The sequence below is a fragment of the Lagopus leucura genome, unplaced genomic scaffold, assembly GCF_019238085.1.
Source record: "Lagopus leucura isolate 7727_CA_CO unplaced genomic scaffold, USGS_WTPT01 Super-Scaffold_810, whole genome shotgun sequence".
NCBI lineage: Eukaryota > Metazoa > Chordata > Aves > Galliformes > Phasianidae > Lagopus > Lagopus leucura.
Genome location: NW_024962261.1, coordinates 7,803,603 through 7,830,414, shown reverse-complemented (window position 1 = coordinate 7,830,414; position 26,812 = coordinate 7,803,603). Strand labels below are relative to the sequence as shown.

Below are 26,812 nucleotides of genomic sequence, written 5' to 3'. Positions count from 1 at the left end.
TGTTAGGCCTTTGATTAGCTCTGACTTAATTAATTAATATGCAAAAGGCTGGTCAAAACCTTGGCACCCCTTGAAGCAAAACATTGTGTCTACTGTCCAAACAATAGCAAGGTTATGTTCTAACTTGTCACTCCAAAAGTAATGCCTCCTACTTATTTTCTCTGCAACAGCTGCAAAGGGCACAACAGCACTCTGATAGAGCAAATTCTCAGCTACACAACACTCTTTATTTTAGAATAGTCATCACCATTAGCTATGTGTTTTTGCCAGTGATGAACAAGAGCCAGCATGATGCTCTTATAAAAATCTCCACCAGTGGATGTGACGTGTTGCTGCCACTGCTGAATTGCACCACCCACCACCTCACTGTGCTGACAATGAAATGTGATGGAATATTGGCAGGAAGGCTCAGCTTCTACTACTGCTGTACCACCAACATCTGCCTCTGACGTCATGGGCCAGTGTGACAAAACAGGAGGCATTACTTTCAGAGCAGCCCTCCTAATAACCATTTTGTTGCCTTTATTTTCATAGGCTAATGTCTCAAATGAGCACTGGCCATCCTTGGTTCAGGAGGCAACAACTGAAGCTTTGAAACTCTCTTCCTGTCCCTTGGCAGTTCTCCTGCAAGCGCTTCTACAGTATATTCGCAAAATGGGAGCAAGGTATGCAGTCTGGATCACGTTGTCTAAAAGCATTTACTTGTCAGAATTAAAAATGTCCAAGTGGCCATGATGGTTGTATCTAACTCCTAGACCGAAAAGAAAACTGAAAACAAGAGTTGTTGGAATAGCATGACAGTTAAAAGGGAGAGCAGAGAGAAAGGGTTAGTAGTTAGTAGTGGGGAATAAGAAGCAGCAGAATCTCACTCCTCTTCTGAAAAAAAAATTGTAATCACCTGCATACTGTAAGTACTGGAAGGCAACAATGAGTTCTTCCCAACACCTGGAAAATCAGATTATTTATGAAGGGCAGAACTCGTGAAACAAGAGCCAAAGCTGTTTGCACCACTGAATGAATACCTTATCCTTAAACTTATTTGTGAAGTTTTGCCATATTTCTAATAGCACAGTGAAGTTGGGAAGGGTCTCAATTGGGTAGTAGCTGGCAGTTTTAGAAAGTAGTATCAGATAAATAGATTTGAGACCTTCTGTTACTCTATTCAAACTTTCCTCTCTCCTGCAGTTTCACGTCTTAGTTCTGTGTTTCGGAGAAACTGCTCTGAGTTTTGGATTAAATATGTTTGTATATAATATTCAGTTCTGTTGAATTGTTAAAACTCATCGTAATAAGTGCTGCTTGCTGGAGCAAATGTCTCCTGAAAGATTTATTTTATATAGAAAATATCTGTTGTATTTGAGATCTGAGGTTGTGCTGAGTTCACAGACACCAGCTACAGTTTTTATCTCAGGTGCAGTTCTTTTCATGTTACGTGTAGCAGTTATAAAATGTGCTATTTCGGTCTGTGTAGTTACTAGTTAAAGCAGTAATATGAATATACTAAGTGAAATACTAAGTAAAGTAATGATGGCAATGTTCCTTAGCATTCCAACTGACAAGTAGATTTCCAGATAAAACTATGTAGGAAACAAGCAAACACATTTCTGCTTCCTCGCTGGTATTTCCATAAAGGACTTCCTTTTATATTACTTCTGGTTATTATTGCTTACAGTTGGATATTGGTGTGTTGCACCTAGTTAATGGAATTTTGCAGTTGATGTGGATTGTTTTCCATTATGCTTCTAGAGAGACTCGTCGAATGTTGGAGAGAGTGGTTTACCAACCAGGGAATCCAGAAACCATTGTGTCTGTGGCTCGTTGGTACCTCATGCAACACCTATATGCCAAAGATGATTACGAATTAATAGATGTAAGACAATTCATTCTACATAGAAATGCAATCGATTTTCATTTTATTTTGTGGCTGTAACTTCTAAGAGGAGTAGGGAGAGATTAGGGAAGTGATGACTCTTCTGGCAGAATACAGTATTTAAGGATTCCATGCTGACAAAACATACCTCTGTTTGTATCCAGCTGACTGGAAAGTCTTCAATTCCTACATGTGATACTAAAGAAAATCAAACAGTAAAATCTCTCTGTAACCCAAAATCATAATTTTTGTACTTACGATTTGTATTGTATTTGTGATGATGCATTATTTTTCATTCTTAATAAATGGTGCATGATTTTATGTGCCTAGCACTATACAAATTGATTTGGTCAAATTTGCAAATCCACAAAGTTCTTGAATATGATGGGAGGTGATTCACTTTGGCTTGTAATTAGAATCACTTTGCTACTCAGATTCTGAATATGCAAATAGAAGGTGTGGAAAGTAAATGGAGAAAGGTTAAATTTAAGTGGGGAAGGCGAAAGGAAACCTTGGCAGTTTTAAGGAGATAGAATGCTTCTTTTTGACTAATTTAGGTTTATACAGATGTATTATAAGGAGGAAAGTGTGCAGTGACAGGGAGATAGGTCTCACCTAGACCTGTTGATGTCATTGCCAGCAGGGAACTTTTTTATACTCAGCTTCTAATGACAAATGATGCTGCTGTAGTGCACTGCAAGTGACTACAAGCACAGTAGGAGGCTAGAGTGCTTTTTCTAATTAAATACGTAATGCTTTAAATGAGCTAGTGTGTCACATTCAATATTTCTTATTTCAGTCTGGACTTGCTTGTTACTTAAACTTTTAAGAAAATTGGATAGTAGAAATTAATATGAATAAATTTGAATTAATATGAATTTGATTTCCAGTTAAATACTAACATTAAACGTAAGAAATTCTCAGTGCTCCTTGCTTGATTTTTCTCCAGGTACTTGTAGAAAACGCCAAAGCTAATGGGGATATTAGAGCTCTGGATCTACACAAGAAATTATCAGCAAGTGCCTAGAATGGACTATCTGAAGTGGAACGTCTTCCATTCACGCAACTTAATTGGGCCATCCTTCAGGAGTTCTGTGTGGTCTGGGCTTTTCTGTTTTTTGTCTGGCTTTATTTCTTCTTGTGTCAGCAGAAACTTTTTTTGAGCAAAAGTAGGTTGTTCTTTTGTTGATGTAAGTCCCATCATAAAATACACTTCACTTGAAAGAAAAAAAAAGCTGATTTTTTTTGTTTGTTTGTTTTCTTCTTCTCTGAAGCCTCAGTACTGTTTGCAGTGGAGATTTATCATCTTTCCTTGTTGACCACTCACAAAGAAATACAATGTTGACTGCGTTGGCAGTGATGAAAGCTTGAAGAGGTTTCAGTTTGTTTTTTTTTCCTGTAGCAGTCTTACTAGTTAATTGACAGCAAACTTTTCTTTCCTCCCAGAAATTGTAAAACGTGCAGAAATTTAAAATGTTTTGCATTTGTTTTGCAACCAAGAACCAAATCCACTTAGGATTTCATGTGTGGTGTCATTTTATACACTTCATGTTTTTTGTTAGCTAATCTTTACTGCAGCAGTGTGTCTTGTCCCACCAATGAGGAGGGGGGAGTGAGCAAGATTCACTGAAGGGCTGAATTGCTGTGGAGCATGTTGGTGGGTCATAGAGTTTGGTTACTCTGGTTCGCTTTTCTCATGCAAAAGTCACAGTTATCTGTGAAGTAAGCATGTTTTCTCAGTAGATAATAGTTCTGTTACACATGTCTAGGTTTAAACCCTGGTACCAGAAAATCCCAACAGTTGAATGTCTTGAATCAAAGGTTCACAAATATGGGATATACCATATTTTTGTGGGGTTCCATATGAGTGTTCTGCAACTAATTGTCCATGAACTGTTCAGTAGTGGGGATTACCTCTTGGGGTTGGGAATTTATTTTTGTTCTTTTATTATACTATCTGGATTGGACAAAAAATACTTACGGGACCAAACACTTTCATAACAAGAGAGATCACGGTGAGGTTAGCCACCCCATTCATTAGTAACTTGAATTCATCCACACAGAGATAAAAGAACAGTATATTCATGTTGTAAGGGTTCACAATGAGGTAAGGAATTTTAACAGTGTTTGTGTAAACAAGATTACACAGGATCTCTGTTTCTCAGGGATAGCACTTCTGCTTTCAATACTGCCTTCTTACAAGGCATCTCTGCATTGTGCCCCTCAAATGTCCACTGTTTTCAGGCTGCAAGTGAGGCATTTGTAGTTCACGTGCAGAGCTCTTGCTTCCAACACATAACATACTGTGTCTTTTGAGGTTGTATCAACTAGAAAATAATAGGTAACTAGAGAGGGCATGTAGCAATATAGGTATATTCTGCTATACTCCTGAAATGGGAATGAGTAACCCCCTTCCCTCCCCTCCTCCCCCCAGAGATTTATATTTCTGCATGTATTTTGAATACACTTCTGGTTTAATGTTGCTGTCTTTTGACTTAGATAATATGTGAGAAGTTTAACCAAATAATGGCAAATTTAAGGCCTGCAGCTGTTGAGATGTCTAGACAAAGGCCTTGTTCTGTTTGATTCCAGATTTGGATAAAACCAGTGATAATTGTGCCCATGCCAGGTTGACTGGCTTATTCACATTCCCAGTTTACTGAGATAAGATTATATTCTTACTATGTGGATATATAAACTTCTCCTCTGTGTGCCCATCATCTTCCTCATGGGGTTAATGTGTGCTGCAAATGGTCTTGTAGTCGATCTGTACATGGTTTCAAGGAATCAGGCAGGCTTCAGATTAGGGGATTTGTTCTGTTGGGGTTAGCAATTAAAGATTGCACTGGGGAAGGCAGTTGACAGACTGAGTTTCTATTATGCATTAACTCAAGGCAAGCATCCTTCCACAAACTCTCTCATTTTCTTGAGCTAACCTGCTGTATTTTTCCAGGACTTTAGACATTTTGGCTGCCAAGAATGGCACCATCTAGGCAACCTGCCTGTCCTCATCCGGGCCAATTATCAATGGTCTCCATCTTAATTACTGGCTTTGTTCTTGGGGTAAAGTATTTTAGGCTACTTTCCAATTCCTTAGTTGTGTACAAGGTGCTTAAGCCCGGTTTCTTGATCAGCTGTGCCAACCTTGTAAATGGCAGCTGACTATCCAGAACAGAGTCAAGGTCTGACCGATCAGGAGAGCTTGTCCTTCATCCTCTAATTCAGACTATAACATTTTCTCTCAGTCTGATGTATTGGACAGAGCCATGAGGAGTTGCTGAGTGATACTACATTTGTCAGTTAGCTGGCTTTGCAGGGTTTTCATTTGTTCCTGCAAGAATTTAACCGTTTTATCACTAGTTTCTTTAACTAGGTGCCTCTTCTGTGCCATCACTAGTGCTGCTCCCAGCACAGCATATACGATGGCTTTTCCTTTCCATAGACATGCTTTTCATTCTTTTGTAAATGTTGCAGTCATGTTTGTTACAGCATTTGGATCATACCAACTAACACAGGCTCATGCCATCCCTGATGGGATGGGGCATGCCTTATATTCCTTAAGCTTTTCAACAAGAGGAGAGCAGTCAAGCATCAGCATTTTCCAGGCAGCCATGGGTTGCCACAGAGAAACCTATCTCGGCGTATAGCTTAGAGGTCACTTTCCAGTGCTTCCTCAGTACAGTCATCTCTGGGACCAGTCCCTTATGCAGTATATCCCTCTGACTGTGGGCTGCAGTAAATGTTCTCATCAAGACAAACTTGTGATCGTTGGGGACAGGGTCATATTTATACTGTGCGTAACAGGCTCTATGTCTTGGTGATTCTTATGCTGACTGCTTAATTGAATGAATCATGACGGTGGTTCTTAATACATGATGTTATTTTGCCTTTCTGTACATGACAATAAAAAATAAATCAGTTATTCTAATCTGTTAGTGTTATCACTAGTGATTTTCAAGCTGTTGACATTAGAGTTGTGATACCTGTCCATTCCTGGTTTACAGTTTCTAAAAGCTTCTGCACATCCAGAAGCATCTTATGATGGTTGGCATCTCATGCTAGACACTTCCCAGGCTTGCAGTGCACTGCTGCCATAGTAGGACTGGACTGAAGGCACAGTTGGCTTCAGTACCACTTGCACCTGGCTTAAATAAAGCAGGATGCTGAGCTGTGATGGAGGAAAACCATGGGGCCTATCCACTAGCACATCTTGGCTACCAGCCATGCACAGTGATTGGTAGAAAGTAGGTGCAAGCCACAGGCTATCACTGTCATTTTAAACATTAACACTAGGCTCAGTAGGATGGATTTTCTGTTCTGTGGAGGTGAACACTGAATATCAAGAACCCCTTCTTGTCTCCCATCCATCTCAATACCTTACTTTAAAAAGACTTTTTCTGATAAATTTAGATGGATGGTGGTTGTCTCCACAGCCTGCTGTCACATAGGCCTGAGCTATCAGTAACTGCATATATTAAAAGGGAATGTTGCAGAAGCCAGACTCGTGACTCTCAAGACTAGCTGTAACTTTTTTTAGCCTGCTGCTATTAATAGCCTTGAAAAGTGTGTACAGCCCATAGTTCCTATCCTCGTATATGGCTTTGATATTTATGCCTCCTACTGTAGTGGTGGGAGAACCATCATAGCCAGCTTGGTGACAGCATGCTAAGTGGCTGCCAGTCCTTGTTTTTAGGGCATTAAAGAGAAGTTCTTCCACTTGAGTATTATCCTATGCTTCATTCAGCATCAAACCCTTCAACAGCTAGGACAACAAAGGACCCAGGCTACAGAGGCCAACTTAACTAACCACCAACAGTGAATATTCTGTGTATTTTTTAAAAATGTCCAGTGTTCTCTCTCTTCAGAAGGCCTAGAAGTTAATAACTTTTACTGTGATCAATAATGAACTCCTTGAACACGATAATTACACAGCCCAAAATCATATTATGTACCCTTAGAAAAAAAAACCAAAAACATCTATCTACCACCTACACAGTGAAGAGTCTTGGGATCATGAGTTTAAGTTTCTGTAAAATCAAACAATAACTTGTTCTCATCATTAATGTACAGTCTCTAAAAAATCAGAACTTATAAAATCACTACTGAAAAAAATTGTGAATTCATGCAGGTGGAGACAGCCCTATAATTTATATTATCGTAGAGCTCAGCTTTGGAAATCAAAGTGCTATACAAAGGCACGTGAGCATCACTGAGATGGAGGACTGAGACGTGGTTACGGATTTCACTGACTGGAAAGTTGTACATTTGGTTGTTATCAGTGTAAAATAAAAGGAATAAAAGAAGGGAATAAAAGAAGCTCCGATTATATTTTGTTGTATTATGTTGTCTTACATAAAGCAGAATGGAGTGAGATCTAATAATCTCAAGGTAGAGCATCTGATTACGTCAGATATGAAGGATTTTATGTGCTGCTTACAAGCACGAGAAAACAGCTTCCTTCTGAGAAGTTCATCTAGTTGGGCCATGCATGTTTGTGACCATTCATTCTATTGTCTGTATTTCTCGTGCCCTGGATTTCTGTTCAGATGGTACCATGTAGTGCTGCAATTACACTGATTTAGGTGTTCTTGCCTGACCTTAGACTTTAACAAAGCTACAAGTATTTACTTACGTCTCTCACATAGTTTTGTTTGATACAGAAGTTTGGTTTAGATTAGCACCTTTTATGTCTGAGAAAACATAAATGTTTTAATTCACAGATATAAGACATAGAGATTTTGGAAAGGGTCCAGAGGAGGGCAACTAAGATGATCAGGGGGCTGGAGCACCTCCAGTATGAGGACAGGCTGAGGGAGTTGGGCTTGTTCAGCCTGGAGAAGAGAAGGCTGCGGGGTGACCTCATTGCAGCCTATCAATACCTGAAGGGAACCTACACCCAGGAGGGGAGTAAACTCTTCAAAAGGGCTGATAACAGCAGGACTAGGGGAAATGGTTTTAAGTTGAAGGAGGGAAGATTTAGGTTGGATGTTAGGGGGAAGTTCTTTACAAGGAGAGTGGTTAGGCCCTGGAACGGGCTGCCCAGGGAGGTTGTGGATGCCCCGTCCTTGGACGTGTTTAAGGCCAGGTTGGACGGGGTCCTGGGCAACCTGATCTGAATGTGTATGTTTGGTGGCCCTGCTAGGCAGGGGGGTTGGAACTACATGATCCTTGAGGTCCCTTCCAACCCGGGTGATTCTGTGATTCTGTGATTCTGTGATATAAAATTGGAGAACTATTTTAGTGATTCACAAATCTGACTTTGCAAGGATAATTTACATGCATAATCATTTACATGCATAGCCCATTGGAACTTAGTTCTGAATGTATAGAATCCAACTTTTCTCCCAGACAATAGACAAATTAATTCTTTGTCTATTGAGTTAACTGGACAGCTGACAGTTAAATAACTTTTTAATTTAGTGGGATCATTTCAAGATTTCAAGTCTGATCACAGTGAGCAGTGATAAATATTGACATAACTGCATTACGCAATGAAGTCATTCAAACGGCAGCAATGCTCCAAATATATATTTATGTGTGATCTTACTTCCTAATTGGGCCCTCAAGCCTTTCCAGTATAACCACGCAAACCCGTACTAATATAAAGCAATTTTTGTCTGTGGCCTACTACCACATAGAAAGAATTGATAAATAGGAAATACACTGTAATATTTTTGTCCTTTCCTCTGTCCCAGGGCTAGACTCTGAAAATTGTCCATCTTTTTTTTCTGATTACTTTTGGCACCATATACCTTCAGGAGGGCATTCATCAATAATCTTGCTTTTCCTCTTTTTCTGCTACTCCATAGATAAAGAACATTGGCAGCCATGGTGCTCAGTGGGGAGGCAGATACACCATGTCACATCAACTACTGTTTCACTGGCAGCAAAAACATGGGAAAAAAATGACTGGAGTGGCTAGAACAAGCCAGAGAAAGACAAGCAGTGTGGCTGCCAATGGAACACCTCTCCTACAAGGACAGGCTGAGAGCTGGGGTTGTTCGGCCTGGAGAAGAGAAGGCTCTGGGAAGACAAGAAAGCATCCTTTCAGTATATAAAGAGGGGCTGTAAGAAAGAAGGGAACAGATTCTTAAGGAGGGTCTGTTGTGATAGAGCAAGGGGAAATGGGTTCAAACTAAATTAGATTGGATATAAGGAGGAAGTTTTTACAATAAGGGTGTGAAGCACTGGCACAGAGAGGTGCCCAGACAGGTGGTGGATGCTTTGTAGGCACTCACAGTCAGGTTTGGTGGGGCTCAGCACAGGAGAGTTAGACTCAATGGCCTTTAAAGGTCCATTCCAGATCAAATGGGTCTGTGCTATCCTGCCCTGTCACTGCACTGACAGATGTTAAGACACCACTCACAGTCAGTAGTGATGTCTTCAATGAACAGAACAAGAAACACACCAGAGCATGGATTCAGAATATCTCAAACTGCTGCACATTACAGAGATTTATTTCAGTGCTACTGGTTACCCAACGCATGTAAAAAACTTGATAAATGCGGAGCCAGCCTGAAAGAAGCAATCAAGATTAAGAGAGCTTGGCAACAATCAGGATGCAGGAAGATTGTGACTTTGTAAGTTGGTTCTTCTGTCTTTTCAAGAAGCCAGCATTTCCTAGGAATTCACTCCAGATTATTCACTGGAGAAACTCTAACATACTAAGTTGCTTCCTGCAGTGGGAACATGACTAATTGCTGAGTGGAGTTCCCTGCTGACAGCCTGAGTTTGGTTTCACCAGTTGTGCTGTGCACAACTCAGCTTCTTAGAGAAGCCACCTGGAATCCATGGTGGCTTCTCTCCATATCTCTTTTGCTGTAGAACAAGAAGCATGCAAGACTTGAAACAGAAAGCTAATCTCAGTCTTTTGAATGCCTTCTCTGGGAGATGGATCGTCTTAGGCCTTCTGAACACAGACATTATACTCTGGAAACTCAGATTTCTTTTGCAAATTGTGACCATCTTAGTTTGCCACCCTGCTAAAGAACTTGCACTAGTCTCTGGTGTGAAATCATACTGATGTTCCTTTGTCTCTGCTTCCAGAGTTTTTCCCTTATTTCCCTTATTTGATTGTTGTGTGTTAGTTGAGTTTTGGTTTTTTTTGGGGGGGAGGGGTGGTGGAGGGAGGGTTGAGTGGAAGGAGTTGCTTAAGTACTACAAAGCCCACTGCCAATTACAGTTTTAAGCACTACATTGCTAATCAGCAACAACTTTCTTCAGTAAGACAGAGGTGAGTAATAAACCTTAATAATGTTTCTGCTAATAATTAACTTGCATTTGAGCATTTGTACCCAACTTACAAGCTACTTTTAATGATTGAGTAACTTCTTATAAGCAGTCCAAGTCATTCCACTTTTCATAACACTTTTACTACCTACACATTCTGTGGAGCTGAAGGAATCTTTTCAGCCTGATTTCAGTATTTCCAGCAATCTAAGACATAGCTTACAGCAGAACTGGGCTAACACTGCTTAAACGCTGAGTGGTAAATTCATGAAGTCCTTTAAGTAGTATGAATACTTCTGTATGAAATCTGCTTTCAATATTCTAAGTCCATCTTTATTTAAAGCTTTTCTTTGTGTACTTTTAATTGTGAATTTGAAAATGACTGCAGGTGTAGCAGAGCTGTTATTTTTGTGGCTGTCCAATTTCACAAGCCACAAGAACGTCCTACAGCGACAAGGGAAAACAAAGGTGAGCATGTTTGCACCAATGCTGCTTTTATTGGAGAGAGCATCTGAGTGTGTTTATAAGGGTTTGCTTTTGCAGTTCAGTCTCATGGAAAGTCTCTTGCTTTGTATGTGTATTTCTCAGTTTTCTTCTTTTCAAGTTTCAGCTTTGTGTTCTGTATTTGTTTGAGCAGCTCCAGAGACTCGTGAATGGATTGAAATCCTGGTAGAAAAGTAACAACAATTAATTAAATTGTGGTTGTTTTTAATACTAAGAGATTCTTCTTTTTTTTTTCCTCAAATACTTCTGAGCCACATGTAAATCAGAGCACATTAAACCTAATCTATTTATTTCTTCTTTTCACTGAATACCATAAACATGAAATATCAGCTTATGTTGCCAACTCCTTGCTGTAGGAGTCATATCTTCCAATGCACTGGACAGGCAGGAATCTCAAGAGTCCCCAGTAAAACACTGGAATCTTTTATTCTGAAATTTATTATCCCAGCATTCTTCTGCTTTCAGTCCTTCATGCCTCAAGCTCCTTCCTGTATGAAGATTGTTGCTAATTTAGAACTTCATTTGTTAATATCTCTGGAGCACACCTTGTGGGTTGCAAATAGTGAAGGAATTGGAACTGAAGTAAGTAGCTGTGGTCCTAGACCTAGAAGATGAGAACGTATCAGATGTGAAGAACTTGTGTAGTGTTTTCAGCCCTTGGAGTGTCGGCTGAGTGATCTTTTTGCATTAACTAGTGTTTTCGTTTTGTTTCCATTATCAGCTGCAAGTTGGGTAATAGCATGCTTTACAGTGAGCAAAATCGTCCTTTCCAAAGCCCTGTGCTTTGTGCAGGATGAATTGCTGTTGGTAGTTGAACAGCCAGAATTGGCTCAGGCTGTTAATGAGTCCATGCTCTGGGAATTACGCTCAGCCTGATTGTACCCATAAGAAGCATCTAGTGTGTGTTCAGCAATGTTATCTAAATGCTTCTGTATTCATCTGTCATATGCTCTGGGTAGGGTAGCTATTTAACAACTGGGTGCCTCTTTCTCAATCTCCTGTTAGTGGAGAATGGGGAATAAAGGCTGTAAAAAATATAAAGCAATCAAACATGATCAGCAGGACCTGAGGCAAAAGGCAAAAATGTTCACCTCTCAATTCCGGTTAGTGACCTTGTGAGCAGAAGAAAGATGTACTCAGAGAAATTTGGAAAGTGGATTGTGAAATTGCCCTTTAGATCATCTTACCATCAGACCCTTAGGAAGAGAAAGCAATCTGTGTGTGAATATGCTGTTGGTGCTGGTAAGGACAGATGGGCTAACCCAGATGCCTAGAAATGACACCTGTGAAACCAAAGTGTGGAAGAGAGGAACAGTCTTGTGAAGGTATTTGTCTCATTACTGGAAAATATTTTCTGCAGCAGTAATTTACTGTACAAATATACTGACAGATAATTGCATGAAATTCTCACCTGATCTGTATTCATTCTGGATTTCCTCAAGCTCCTTCCAAATCTGTCTTTCAAACCTGGTGATTCTTGCATGCAGATTTTTTTCATCACTCTTCATTTGGTTCAACTGCCTTTTGTATTTCTCTGGGTTATCTGATTGCTCTAGCTGTAGTGACAGAAGTAGAAGCTTCTCTTCTATTTTTTTTTCTGCTGCTTCCTTTAAAAACATGGCAGAAGGTAATGGTAAGATGCTTTAAATATGCCCACCATTATACTCCATCCTAGCAACCCTGAAATTAATCAGTTTTGCTTCCCAATCCCAAGAATAAGAGCACTGCAGAAATGCAGTTAGGTCTGGTACTGTGGAGGGGTGTCAATCCTCTTTTCTTCAACTAACTGGATTAACTGGTGAAGAGGCTGGGGCAGGCCAGAGGGGCTTTCTTTATTATTTATTATTTTTATCATTCATTTTAACTCCAGTTGTTCTCTCTGTTTCATTCTCTCTAACAACAGCCTGGGAATTTAAACAAGTTATTTCAGGCTGCTTTCATGCACTTACCTCAAACACAAGTTTATGAGCCAAGGGGAGAAGAAATGAGGGGTGTACCCAGCTGCCCATCAGTATGGGCAGTGAGCCCCTAACAGCTGCTCTTTGGAGCCCAGTGTCATTCCTAAGGGCCACTGCACCTCCTCAGGGATGTGGCTCCTCATGGCTCATATCCAAGCCATGCTGCTGCCCATTCCTTTCTTGCTCTCCAAGTTGCACAGAGTCCTCTGCTAAGATCCTAGTTTGATCATGAACATGTTCAAAATTCCTCACCCTCTGCAGTCCCAGTGGCACAGAGAATTCAGGCAACGCTGGGGTCTGTCTCTCAGGGAAAATATTTTGCAAACCTGACAGAGTTTTTTGAGCCTAAACTGAGTTTATGGTGATGCTGAAAAGGCATTCTGTGTTTACAAACATTGCCATGCTGTGCAGGTGGCTGGTGGAGTGAGTCAGCTCCAGGAATAACCAAACTGCTGCTTTGTACTCCCAACACAGCTCCAGCTTCAGCACAGAACACATCCACTAGCCCTCTTATCCATCTGACTTCAGCCATGTCAAAAAGGTGACCAACAGGACCTTTAACAGATTTTTTACATGGTCTGATAGTGATAGGACAGTGGGAATGGTTTTATACTAAAAGAGGGGAGATTTAGGTTAGATCTTAGGAGGATGCTCTTTACTCAGAGGGCGGTGAGCCCCTGGCACAGCTGCCCAGGGAAGCTGTGGTGCCCCATCCCTGGAGGCGAGGTTGGATGGGGCCCTGGGCAGCTGAGCTGGTGGGGAGCAGCCCTGCCCAGGGTACAGGTTGAGGCTGGATGGGCTTTGAGGGCCCTTCCAACTCAAACCATTCTGCAATCCTATGTTTGATCCTGAAAACAGCCGGCTGTGCTGCTAAGGCCCATGTCTGAGCAGGGTCGGTGTACTCCAAGTGGGTTTCACTTCACACTGCTCCCATCTCCAACAGAGTGTTGAAGTTTACCTCAGCCCTCAGGGGCTGAGCTGTGTTTTCCCTGAGAAGACACCCACCTGTTGTAGGGAACTGCTTTAGCATGAATGATCTCTGGAGGTCCCTTCCAACCCATTCTGTGATTCTGTGACACCAGTAGCCCTGTGCACACATGTATGCGTATACACAAGAATAAAGGCACACCTGATAACTTAATCTATTAGAAGGCTACTTACAACTCTTTAAGTCCTGTTAAAGTTGCACTGCTTGACACTGCAGCTCTCCCCAAGAAGAGCTTAACTACGTTTTTTGGTTTGTTTTCTCAAAAATAATCACAAACCCTGCAGTAGCAGGGTAGCTGTGAGACAATGCCTGAGGGGTCAGAAACACTTTTGTACCTGCCTGGTTGTACCAAATGTTTGGTATTGACAACTAGAGATTGTGAAGCAGAATAAGAGGAAATTAAAGTTCTATTGTGTTTTAGTTCCCTTTTGAGTAATTTTTCTGTGTGGTTTTGTGTAGCAGTCTTCATTCTGGTTGTAAGACTTGGCAGGTGTGTTTCAATTGGTTTTGAACTCTGAACTCAATTGGTTGTGAACTACATGCAGCAAAGGGGGAAAAGTTTTTAGAGTTGTGAAGGAATTGATTAAAAGATACTGGCCCTGTGCCAAGCACTGACTGCTGCAATGGAATCTAAGCTTACTGCGTATTAATATACCAACCACAATAAGGTGATGGCATGTCTACATTTAAAACCAGTAAGAATTTGCATTGAAGATTCCTCACTATTCTGAGCCTGTCAATGAATGAAAAAAAAACAAACCCTTATGATGACCCATCAGTGATGGCACTGATGCTCATTCTGGGACAGGTCACCACTATTGGGTAAACTAGGGTTTCACAAATACTCAGTTCATATTGGTTGCCCAGAGGGTTGTGGCATCTCCATCCTCAGAAGCACTTAAAAGTCACCTGGAGGAGACCAGCCACCTGCCTTTGTTGCTGGTCCTGTTCGAGTGAGGAGCTGTATCCCTGGACTTCCAGATACTCCTTTGAAATAAATTATTCTACAGTCAAATGTTTTTCATAATTCAATTGGCCATCCCACAAGGCACCAGAGCAATTCCATTTTTGTGTGCAGTCTCATGGTGTCTGTAACTTGCTGTGTGGGAAGCCTTACCAGCCTTTCCTTCATTGCACTGAGCTGCTGGTGCTGGTACTGGGCTCGATCTTCAGATTGTGTCAGCTGTGCCTCCGTCCACTTCCGCTGATTCTGAATCTGATCTTTGAAGTCATTTAGAATGCTTGTCAACCTGAAATTAAGATAGGGTTTTTTTAGTAACAAGACTTAAGCTTTAGTCAGCATTGTGGGGGAGTCTTGAGTCATTACACTAAATTATTTAAGTTACTTCGGATCTCCTCAGTAGTTTCCTAAGGAGACCAAGCTCCATTATTTTATTAATCCTTATCTTGAGACTGCATATACATGACAAAATGTGATTTCTCTAGTGCAATCTAATTTGAGAAAATACCCGAGGGCTAAAAAATGCTGTTTTGCAATTGGAATTATCTTTGTTCAAAGTGAATGAAGAAGCTACACTATCCCATTGAACATCAGCTGTGCTGCTGGACATTACAGTGGGCACCAGAATCACCTGCAGTTTGAAAAAGCTCATAAGGATGAAAGAGATTTTTACGTAATGGTTTACAAATGCAGAGAAAACATGCATGTGCTTATAAAGCACCAGCTGGACAGAAATGTGAAAGCCCTCCCTGGAGACACGAAAGGACAGTAGCTAAAAGGATGCCACACAGACCGAACTTGCAAACTCCTGAGCTGGAGAGCAGTGTGCTTGCTTTTCTTACGCTGCAGCAGGTAATTGATAATATGAGCCATGAAGAGACATAAGCATATGTCCAAATTCTAGTCACACATTTAAATTTCCATTCTCATGCAGGTTGCCAGACTTCCACAGAAAATTTGAGTGTAACTGTATTAATTCCTAAGGCATACTTGAATGCAAAGAGTGACAACTGAAATTTGTTTGGTTCTCAGCCAGCTTACAAACCAGCAAGGAAGGAGCAGGGTTTTATAACTACATGCTTAAAGCACTTGTAACACTTATGTCACTTTCCAAAAGAATGTCTGAGAGAAACTGTTTTTTAAAACCAAGTGATTTATAACAATTTTGTATCTGCCTAATGAAGTGATAATTGCCATCTAATGTAATGTAATTACTAATGTAATGTGAGAAACAAATTAACATTAACAGAATTTCTGTAAGTGACATATTATTGCTGTTTGCTTACTGTAGACAGTGCCTTACCAAGGCACTGTATGGCTGTAAGGTCAGTTTATCATTATTACTCATTTTACTAGTTCTAGGATTATTTTAACAATAACACGGGTTTGGGGCTAGGTGAGCTTTGAGATTCCTTCCAACCCAAGCCACTCTGTGATTCTGTGAATTACTATCCCTTCTGCAAGGACCTAACAAAAAAGAGATCTATAGTGAGCCGGGCTGCAGAGACAGATGAGTTGCCATAGTCTTGGTCCAGATAGTCCCTGAAATATTAATGACATACTTGTGGCTATTTAATAAGTGCATCCTCTAAGTAGTGCTGCGATAAACGTGCAAGCAGAACTATTGACAAGTGATCTGCCTCTGTGCAGTTGAATACAGCTATTTGTCAGCTAACTGGCCCTGAGAGACAAGTACCCAGTCCCCCACCTGTGAAGGCCAATGCTATCTAGCAAAGCAATACTTCCTCTGAAGTCCTGAAATAGTTTAAAAATTCATCAGGTTTTCAGTAACTGTATATAGAAGTATCAGTTTGCACTTTCACAATACAACTGCCAGATCAGAAAAACTGCTGGTTACCAGACAGTTTCATGCCATTTGAAGAGGTAACTGGGCTTTAAAACCAAATTAAACATGCTAGTTCATAAGCAGAAACTCCAGTCTGTCCTACCAAAAGAAGTTACATTTTGCTTCACATTAAAAGACACAGTTCTGGTGCATCTCAAAGCCTTGGAAGCCTCCTATTTCTATTGGAAGTTTCAGTAAGGCCTAATTGACTTATGAGAAACTCTTTTCTTAAATTGTAATATTTCCCTCTTTTCTGGCATTTTTCCTTTTTTTTTTCCTCTTTTATTTTGGTATTTGGGGGGTTGGACTTGATGATCTCTGCAGGTCCCTTCCAACCCCTACAATTCTGTGATTCTTGTTAATCTCACATTATTCTCTTCATCCTTTACTCTCTGTCTTTCTGTAACTCCTTTTTTCCTCACTTTAATTCATTCCCCTTTTTAGTTGTTATTTCAGTATTCATCCCTACTCCTTTTCTTGTTTTCTTGATGTGAATATTTTCTGTTTAAATAGCATATTTTTAACTCTGAATGCAATTCAGATAAATTTAATTCAAATACTCCAACATGTTAAGAAGTGGAAATGCTGCCTTTGAAATATTGTTGCAGTATTAACATAATTAGATTTCAAATTACTTGTGCTGGCTCTGCTGTTTAATGCTTGGCTGTTTGGCATTGTTCTGCATATGGATGCCACACACTTTAATTCACTGTGTAATCACTGGAGCTCCTACCTCTGTAAAACTCATCAAGATTAAAAGGATGCTCTAAAAGTACTTTTGCATCCAGAGCAGGAGAAATATTGGTTGGAGAAAGAAACAATAAATTACAAATCCAAGGACATGTGAAACAGTACAGCTTCACTCCTCAGCTCCATTCCTGTCCTGCCCCTGCCCACCTCCCTCAACCAGCATTTCCCCATTCCAGCTGCTCTCCCAACTGAACAGACAGAGCAAACCTTTCAAGAAAATGTCACCTGCACCTTAGGCAAGTCACAAGTTAGACTCAATTACAGTGGTAAATAGTACCTTTCTACTCAGTGCTTTTCTTTTAGCTACGGAAGGGTAATTGCTTTTGTACCTTCTTACAGGATGGTATTTTGTGCCTCATTTTAACAACTAGCTTATAAGACAACGTATTTTCATCATGTATTTTCATTATTTTATAGCATGGATCTTCATTAACCTTTTCTTTATGTTTTGAATAGATGTTAACTAATGGGTTTGTTTGGCTGTTTCATGACAACCTGTTCATCATAATGAAGTATCCAAGGTGAATTATCATAATGAAAACCCTTCATCACCTACTTGAAATCCAGAAGTTGCAATTCGTGACGTTGATCTCCCTGGACTGTCTTTAAATTTGAGCTTTGATCAGAGTTGGAAGTCTCTATCTTGCCTAATAGCTGCATTGCCTAATGAGAATTAACAGAGAATGCCTTTATGAGCCATAAGGTGAGCACTTATCTTTAAATATGTATTATGATTGCAAGAGTGAAAAAAACAACTGACTCAAAGGTACAACATTGAATTTCTCTCACAAATGATTTCATTCAGCGAGGATTTGAGCTCAGGGTCACTCAGACTATAAGAACCACTTAGTGAAAGTTTTTTTGGACACAAGCTTTGTAATTAAATTCACAGATAATGAAGACTTTTTATTTCAAGACATTGTGCACAACTAAAACTTCCCTGAAGATGTTAGAACCCAAGGGGTAATATTCCTTGACAGAAAATGTTCATCAAACACCTGTTGGACTCCCAGCACCAGTGAAAGGAGGAGACAGTCACTCACAGATCAATCCCTCGTCTGCCCCATCCATGCTGAAATGAACATACAGGCTCTCTAGCCTGGGTTCCTGCACTCTGAGGCATTTTTGGCTGGAGCTGTCCCTATTCTATGTGGCCATTCCATTTAGGGGAGCAGGATGAGAGAGTGCCTCAGGAACCAGGGCTGTGGTTTCTGGACCCTCAGGTAAACCATAAAATCATAGAATCATCAAATCAATTCAGTTGGAAAGGGCGCTTAAGGTTCATCCAGTCCAATTCCCTTACAATGAACAGAGAGACCTACAGCTTGAGCAGGTGCTCAGAGCCCCCTCTAGCCTGACCTTAACTGTCTCCAGGGACAGGGCATCCACCACATCTCTAGGTGACCTGTGTCAGTGCCTCACCAACCTTATTGTAAAAAACTTCTTTATTTCCAATCTGAATCTCCTCTCTTTTAGTTCGAACCCATTTTGCCTTTTCCTATCACAACGGATCCTGCTGAAGAGCCTGTCCCCTTCATTTGTATAGCCCCCCTTTAGTACTGAAAGACTGCCCTGGTAAGAAAATGCCTTCATCTGGTTGATAGCTGTGGCACATGTATGTCAACAGGGAGCAGCTAAAGGCTCATTACATAGTTTTGATAGCTGAATACACACACACACAAAAAGCTTCATTTTGGAAATTCTTATTTGCTTCTTTGCCAGAAATGCAATAGTATAGTTTTCCCCTCCTTACCTGAGAAACTTTGTTCTGCTTCCTGCTTCATATCTATGACAGCTTATTTTTACCTGCTACTGTTTCAAATGACCTGACGCACCTTCATTTCCCATTCTCAGGCAAAGAGGAACATCTTCATAGGAATTGAAGAAGACAGGTGTCCAAATAGTGTCTTATAGCAGAACTCCAGGTAAAATACTTTCATTTGAATTGTCATGAATAATTTTTCTTTGTAGGAGAGGATATCTGGGTACAAAATGACTGGAACTCTGCCTTGTACAGCAGAAGATGCAGTTAAAATGTGGTGGTGAGTTTTTAATCGATATCAAGTATAGGAGAAGGTGAATGTCCCATATCTCCTCCCAAGCTCAATTGTAATGCATACAGGCAACACCCAGTTTGAATCAGGAGCAGAAAGCTGTCTTGCTGCAGGTTTACAAACCAAACATATCAGTAGGCTGTACTTGTGAATCATCATTGCTAATGCTCTTGGACCTGTGTAAAGTTCTAAAACAGCTATTGAACACAATGAACCTCTCATAAGACCAGCGATAAGGAATCATAAGCAGTAACAGTTGTTATTTGTTGTTTCTCTCTATGGAAAGAAAAAAAAAAAAAAAGAGAAAATACCATTTTCCAGAATATTTTCAGTGCTACAGTTTCAAATATTTTTTAAATATTGCCAGCTTTCATAGGATGTGCTACTAGATGTCTCCTTGCAACCACCTTAAAATTGAAGAAAAAAGAGTGGATGTATAAACTATTTTTCAGCTCCAGAATTAATGTAACTGAATTTTCCAGATGCACTAAAGGCAGAATTGTGCTTTTATTTAAGGGTCTTTTAAACCATACTGATAAAACAACTGTGATGGATCATTCACAATCTTAGTATTGCCAATACTTTTGTTAACTGTTTTTAGACTACATCTATTAGAAAGGCCACTACCATTCTACACCATCAAAGAAAATTTAATTTTTATTAAAAAAAATCCTGAGATGTTTTATAAATGGTGCATCCATCATTAATGTTGATCAGCACATAGGAGAGTAAGCACTCTATGTGTGCCTTATCATCACTCATCAGGTATTGCGAATTTCTGTACTCACCATCTTCTCAAAACTGCCAGTATGATTTTTGAGGATAGAGCGAAGGCTGTAGATCTCCTTATTGACGTTCTGGACCTCGTGCCTGATAACATGGATGTCTCCTGATAGCTGTGCAATACTTGCCTCACATCTGCAAAAGAACCAGAGACAAGAGAACTTCTGCATGGACATATATAAGGGTGGAGCTGAAGGTGAGGAAGTGGAAGGTGCTCAGCATTTGACCAGCAATCCCTTAGCTGCAGTGACAAAACATTTGGTGTCCATACATTGCAAACCTCCTTGTGGCTCCTATCGGTTTGAGATGACCTGAAACAGTTCACAGCTCACCCTGCTGGGCCATTTCCTACTCAGTTTCCTGCTGTCTAATCTTAAGGTGAGCTAATTTAAATCTCAAATGCAAATTGAGAGGTTACTCAGCCATTCCAGCTGCCTGCAGTTTTGGATGCCTATCCAGAGTGTAGGAGAGCCCAGACGGCAGCATCCTCTGGCTGGAAGCAGGTGTGGAGGATGATCAGGTTTGGAATGGCAACAGGCAAAAAAAGTATGATGTTTTATAGGGAGCACCTGTCATTTTCTATTTAAACTCTCTCAGTTGCATTCACTAAAATATCTTGTCACATTTCAAATGGGCAAAGAGATTATATGAGAATGATGGCATTAACTGAATAATATTTAACCAGCTTACCTCCAGGTAATATATGCATCCAATTTCTTCCTGTCTTTACTGTACCTAAACACAATGTGTAATATATGTGTATACATTTACATAAACACATTTATTTTTTTTTTCCACAGGAGGAAGATGATTTGTTTTAAGTGTATATGTAAATATTTGTATAACATCATAAATACATCCAACATGAGCTAGAAGGCAGAGACTTCTGCTCCTCCACCCTTCCCTGAAGAGTGGAGGATGACAGAGAATTACCTCCACATCTGCCCCTCAGGAGTAACCACCTACTCCCATCAAAGGCTCTTGAAACAATATTGAGGAAACAAATATCTTACCTTGTGCAGTGTGTGCACAGCATAAAGCACTGCAGCATTTAGTATACATAGTGGATTAGAAGTTGAGTAAAGAAAACAGATGAGTTTTAAAATGCCAGAGAAATTATCTTCCAAAGCACTAAAGGTTAAAGCCAGTGCTGTTGTCAGACAAAGGAACTAAAGAGAGGCTGTAACAGTTTAAATAGACCAGCCTTTTGTCGTCTCTTGATAATGCAGAAATATTGAGATACACCTACAGAGCATTCACATCAGGGAAATGAAAAAATTTTCTGCAGATAATAGAGGCTTCGTGCAAAGGCCAGTACATTGATTAAAAAAAAAAAAAAAAAAAAAAAAAAAAAAAAAGCTATATATTTTATTCATCTGGAAAACAAATTACAAAATAGCTCAAAAGGCGAACACAGCTCTTAAGAGGGCAGAGGGTGTGAGGTGGTGCCTGCTGCACAGCTTTTACCAGTCAAACCTCAAACACCAGCATGGAGCTGGCAAAGGGATGATGCTCCAGGGACTGCAAGCCTCATGGGGATAAGGGACACCTAGCACTATACCGGGATGGAAGAGCTCATTTGTATGTAACAGCAATGAGTCTGTGGCCAAGATGGGATTATGGGGTGACAGCAGCCTCTCCACAGCCGGAGCAGTGGGGATGCTCTCAGAGGTGTGCTTCATGGATCATATGTACCTACACACACTACTGGTGCTTTGTGCAGCGTAGAATGGTTGCAGTTCGAAAGACTTAGTCCTGAAGGGAATGGATTTGTGACTTTTAAAATCCTGCACCAAATCAGTATTTGATGTAGGAGATCCTCAACAGACTGTGGTGAGATCATTGTTTTTCAGTCACATACACAGAATCTGGGAGTAAGAGACAAATAGCAGGATGGATGTGGAAAAGTGCAGGAAGTATGCTCCTTGTTAGATATGCATATAAAATACATAGCAAAAAGAAATAGCCTCTAAGGATTGTACAGGAGGATTTAATTATTACCCTATAAAGACATGGAAAGAGCATATATTCAACAAAGGACTACTTAATTTGGCAAAGTTTGCATATTCTGAAGGGTGGAATAACTTCATGGGCATGCATCACTGGCTTTGGTAGTCTAGCACTACATTGGATTTTTCCTTTGAGCAACAAGAAAAAAAAAATCTCAAGAAAAAAATTGTAATGCAGACATCTGTGTAAAGTGCAATGATTATTCAGTCTTCTTGTCGGTGTGTGTGAAGAGACAGGTCAATATTTATGAAAAGTATTGTTTCTTCTTACAGTTGATTACCTAAATTTTATTACTCTAAAATCATAGAATCACAGAATCACAAGGTTGGAAACAATCTATAAGATCATCCAGTCCAACCGTCTCCTCATCACCATTGCCACCACAAGCACTAAGCCATATCATGCAGCACGTCATTCAGACGCCTCTTGAACGCTGCCAGGGATGGCAACTCCACCACCTCCCTGGGCAGGCCATAAATATGGATCCCAAGCCCAAAAGAATTCTTGCTTCAATTTATTTTAAGAATTAGAACACTAATCTAAAATACTGCTAATTTTAGACACTGGCTACTGATGTTGAAGGCTGTTTTTACTGTCACTGCTATCTGAAACACAAATGTTTGTGTGGTATAGATATGGGGTCAAAAGGTCCCAGAATTAATGGGTGTCCACGCCTGTATTCAACAAGAGTGCTCTGTATTTCAGGGGAAGACACAGCGACAGAAAAGAAAGACACAAATTGAATTACAAGAGTTAATCCACATTAATCCTTCACACGTGGCAGAATATAGGAGGATGAATCATCTGCTCTGAGAAAGAGCAGAGCACCATTAAGGTTTACTTCAATCTTCGATTGAGGTCATGCTGCAAGTCAACAGCAAAACTTTCATTGCAAGTTTGCACTGGGAAGATTTCACTCAAAATATGTAAATTATATGAACTCCTGAGTTTATCTCCAGCTACTCTGGGCCATACTTTACACAGCTTTGAGCTGAGACTCAAGGTCAGAAGAACATGAGGAAACAAGCATTAATCATCTCCGTTGCGATGATCCTGCTGGTCAGTTCTGGCCCACTTCAGGGCACTGTGCTGAGGACATTTTTGCCAGTGAGAGAAATGAGAATGTGCTGAATAATCGTGAATCACACCAAACTGGCCTATGCTTCAGTGTGCACTGTCATGGGTGCCTGACCTCCATTATTCTGCGTGGATTTTCATTGTGTATATGGAAGTGGATCGGACTTTTTTTTTTTTTAACCCTCAGCATTTTCTTATCCATTTTCTGCTTTCCCCAGTGTGTTTGGTTTCCTTTGCTGCAGGCTAATGCTCCAGTACAGCAAATGGGAACAAGACTTACTGCAGCTGGCAAAAGTGAGCTGTACGCCTGGAGAAACACTGGGAAAAAATAACAGGACACATTGCCCATTAAACGTTATGACTTTGCAGAAAGCATGTCATCTGGAAATTCTGCCCATACAAATTTGAGAACACCGAGAGAAAAATGTATTGTATGATCACCTCTTGCACTCTTTCAATGCTGATCAGGTGCAAGATTTAAAAAATGTATCTTTCTCCTGCCAAGTTTAAATGTACTGGCTTCACCATCTAGTTTTGAATTCTTGGACTTTTCTTCAGTAGTTTGGAGTCCTTCAGTACACTGTGATTTTCTTTTTCTGCCTCTCTCTCAGTACCTATACCTGGAAGTGAAGAAATCTCAGGATATTTTTTTTTAGAAGCTATACATAAACGCGTACTTCTCTCAGCCAGAAATTTTCCTCATCTCATCACCACATTCCTGGCTGTTCTAACAACATATCAAGCTTTTCACTTCAGAAAGGGAATTCTGGACTCAGTTCAGTATTCTGAACTGAGAATGGAGCTACCTGGTCCCTGTTCACCAGTCCTCCACAGTTCTGGTCCAGTCTTAGCATTTCTGATACTGTGTATTTGTGAGAGCCCACTGTCAGTTATTCATCTACCATATTCCCTACACTTTTCCTAGAGAATTCAGCAACAGAGCAGTTCCTCACAGGGGTTATAAAGAACTTCTTTTCAGTGGCCCAAGTACGTTCTTTCACAACACCAATCATATTTTCGTTATCCACAGATATCAATAGCAATAATTTTATATGGAAAACATAAGACTGGCCTCCAGAGAAAAACAAACAAGGAAACATTGGAAGCAGGCCAGTTCAAGGAGTTTTTTTCCTTAAAGACTACTTTTTTTCAGTGTACTGATCAGTTCAGACATTTCTTAATCCAAATACTCTCTTGATATATAACACATCAGAGTTTCATTTCTTCTTTAAGTCATAACATTAGCTGTTTATAAATGCCTCACAGAAGTTCATTATCAGAGGAAGAAATCATGTTTGTTCTTTCCATTTTCCAAGAGAGGAGGTGAAGAACAACGGGACAGCTTAAGCTACTTCAGCTGAAGTCAGTCCAGACTGGGAAACAAAAGAATTTAAATATGTTGTGAAGAACAAGACAGGGAAAAAAAGGTATTTTTTTCCTGGTTTGATAATTTTATTAACATGTAGAATGCAAAGCACAGATCTGTCACAAAAAAATGGAGATATAAAATGAGTGCAAAGTATGTTTGTGCCACCTCTGAGCTTGCTTTGCCTAAATTGGAAAAGAGGGCCATCGTATATTCCTTACCTCACCACTCTTCCACGCAGGTCTCCAAGACTCTGGATATATTTATGGTCCAGACTTTGAATAGCAAAATTGGTTTGCACTGTGCAACCATCTCTTGTTCTTATTTGTCTCTCCAAAACCTGTGAATTCAAAATATTTAATGCGGTGTTGGTTTCCCACATTATTTATTTATATTGTTCAAAAAAATGGGTTGAAGCACCATTTTCAGAATAAGGCCCAAACGCTTATTTTACTCTCAAGGAAGAAGTAAATAGCATATTTTTCTTTCCGAAATCTATACCTGTATAAATCAGCGCTCAATGCCAGATAGTGTAGGGCTTTGGGCAGCCTATGCTAGTAGGAGATCTCCCTGCCCATGGCAAGGGAGTTGGATTAAATTGGTTTTTAGGGTCTTCTCCAATACAACTCCATGGTGCTGTGAAATTATGTGTCTACCTTTCCCTTAAGATTGTGCTTTATGTTGAAAAGTCCAGCTTTCAAAAACAGGGAAATGTTACATCCACCTAATCCCAAACTGGCATGAGTGTCAGTATGAGCTAGTCAATATCTTCTTTTGCTCTTTTTGTCTCTTTTATTGCACAGTAATAACTGTCTGATCTAAAGACAGAAGGAGCAACCACCCTGAAGGCTTTTTGGCAGTGGCCCATGCTGATCATATCTGTATGTGTCACAATAATTAATTTTAGGAAGCTTTTTGGAGCTACCATGACCTTTTACAGACACAAAGCTGAGAGAGGGAGAGATATTCCAGATGCCCCAGTTTTAGGACTAGGGTTGAGAGCAGAGGCCCTGAGCTGACATTAAAGTGTTGCCACAGCATCCAGGGTTATGGCTGGAGAAAAGATGAGAGGCACTTCTCACCTCTGCAACTAAGCTTCTAACACAGATGTCTCCATCATGCAATCTGAAGTCTCTTCATAGAATCATGGATAGGGAATTAATCAGGGTTGTAGCACTACTTGTGTTGAGGTTGTTAGTTCAGCTTATGCAGTTTTGCAACTACGTCAGAGTTTCATCATCTGCAGCTTCACTCCCTGGAGAGTATTTCCCAGAATAAAGTATCCTTTTTAGGGCATTCTTCATGTTCTCAGAGTATGGAAGCCACATTTCCAGGTGAATCCCTTTGTTCTTTTTAAAATGCTTTAAAATGATCATTGCTCAACTGCTCTAATTCACTGTGTGCCAGGAGCAGTTCTCCAAACTGTATTCTCTGATGGCTTTCACTGTGCTGCTTTGCATGCTGTTGGTCCTTCACCTCAGAAATCCTCACAGCCATAGCATAGAAAGTGAGCAAACACTTGAGACTAGGACACAAAGTAGAGTCATTTACCACCAAGGAAAAAGTTTGGGCTTAGAAAACTCACAGCATCTTGGGCATTTTTCTAGTAAAATAATCCTGATTTCAGGTGAGTCATTATTTCAAATTTGTTATAATAAACACATAGAATCTATAGTATTTCCCCAGTTACATAAGAAGCAAAATTTTGAATTTACTGGCATTTGGAAGACATTCAGCACATGAAAAGATAACACAAATCTCTTTGGAAGTCTGTTTTTTGTACTGTACATTTTTGTCCAAAAAGAAAATCAAGGAGTTGGTGAATTTCACATATAAATTTGACAAATAACAGCAAAGAATTAAAGATCTTTAGCCAGAACAGGGTACCCCATGAACTTTCAGTACAGAATCATCAGTCATCTCAGATAAAGTGTGACCTGAAACTTCATTCCAGTTTAAACTGAACTTCATGAAGACTTTCAATGTTCAATTATGTTTTCATACAGAAATTGTGTGAATTAGAACATCTACAACTAGAAAACTAAGGAAAAAGATTGATTTTTCATGTTATTTTAGAAAAAAATGAAGTTTACTCATTTCTCTCGAATTCTGTCTCCCACGCTCCAACAAAAATTAAAGCAAATAGGATGTGAATCTTCCAGGTAATAGAAAATAACACAAAAACTTGTTTGTCTGCTTCCCTTCCCTTCTGTTTCCCTTCCCTTCCCTTCCCTTCCCTTCCCTTCCCTTCCCTTCCCTTCCCTTCCCTTCCCTTCCCTTCCCTTCCCTTCCCTTCCCTTCCCTTCCCTTCCCTTCCCTTCCCTTCCCTTCCCTTCCCTTCCCTTCCCTTCCCTTCCCTTCCCTTCCCTTCCCTTCCCTTCCCTTCCCTTCCCTTCCCTTCCCTTCCCTTCCCTTC

The 26,812-nt window shown here is 40.2% G+C and overlaps 2 protein-coding genes across 4 annotated transcripts in view; one reads left to right on the top strand and one right to left on the bottom strand.

The window, feature by feature from the left end:
- The window catches only part of TTC37 (tetratricopeptide repeat domain 37), a 45,892-nt gene extending 40,100 nt beyond the window's left edge, over positions 1 to 5,792 (top strand). For all 3 annotated transcript variants that reach the window (XM_042866201.1, XM_042866203.1, XM_042866202.1), the window contains 3 exons: positions 535 to 665; positions 1,747 to 1,870; positions 2,820 to 5,792. In XM_042866201.1, coding sequence (XP_042722135.1) covers positions 535 to 665; positions 1,747 to 1,870; positions 2,820 to 2,897 — 333 coding nt within the window. In that variant the 3' untranslated portion in view covers positions 2,898 to 5,792. The remainder of the gene's footprint in view (positions 1 to 534; positions 666 to 1,746; positions 1,871 to 2,819) is intronic.
- A 4,857-nt stretch (positions 5,793 to 10,649) lies between these two features.
- Positions 10,650 to 26,812, bottom strand: part of FAM81B (family with sequence similarity 81 member B) — a 17,153-nt gene continuing 990 nt past the window's right edge. The window contains exons 2-7 of the mRNA XM_042866114.1: positions 24,618 to 24,736; positions 19,949 to 20,078; positions 17,663 to 17,769; positions 14,667 to 14,799; positions 12,015 to 12,210; positions 10,650 to 10,765 (exon numbers count right to left, since the gene is read on the bottom strand). Of these exons, the coding sequence (XP_042722048.1) occupies positions 10,650 to 10,765; positions 12,015 to 12,210; positions 14,667 to 14,799; positions 17,663 to 17,769; positions 19,949 to 20,078; positions 24,618 to 24,736 (801 nt within the window). The remainder of the gene's footprint in view (positions 10,766 to 12,014; positions 12,211 to 14,666; positions 14,800 to 17,662; positions 17,770 to 19,948; positions 20,079 to 24,617; positions 24,737 to 26,812) is intronic.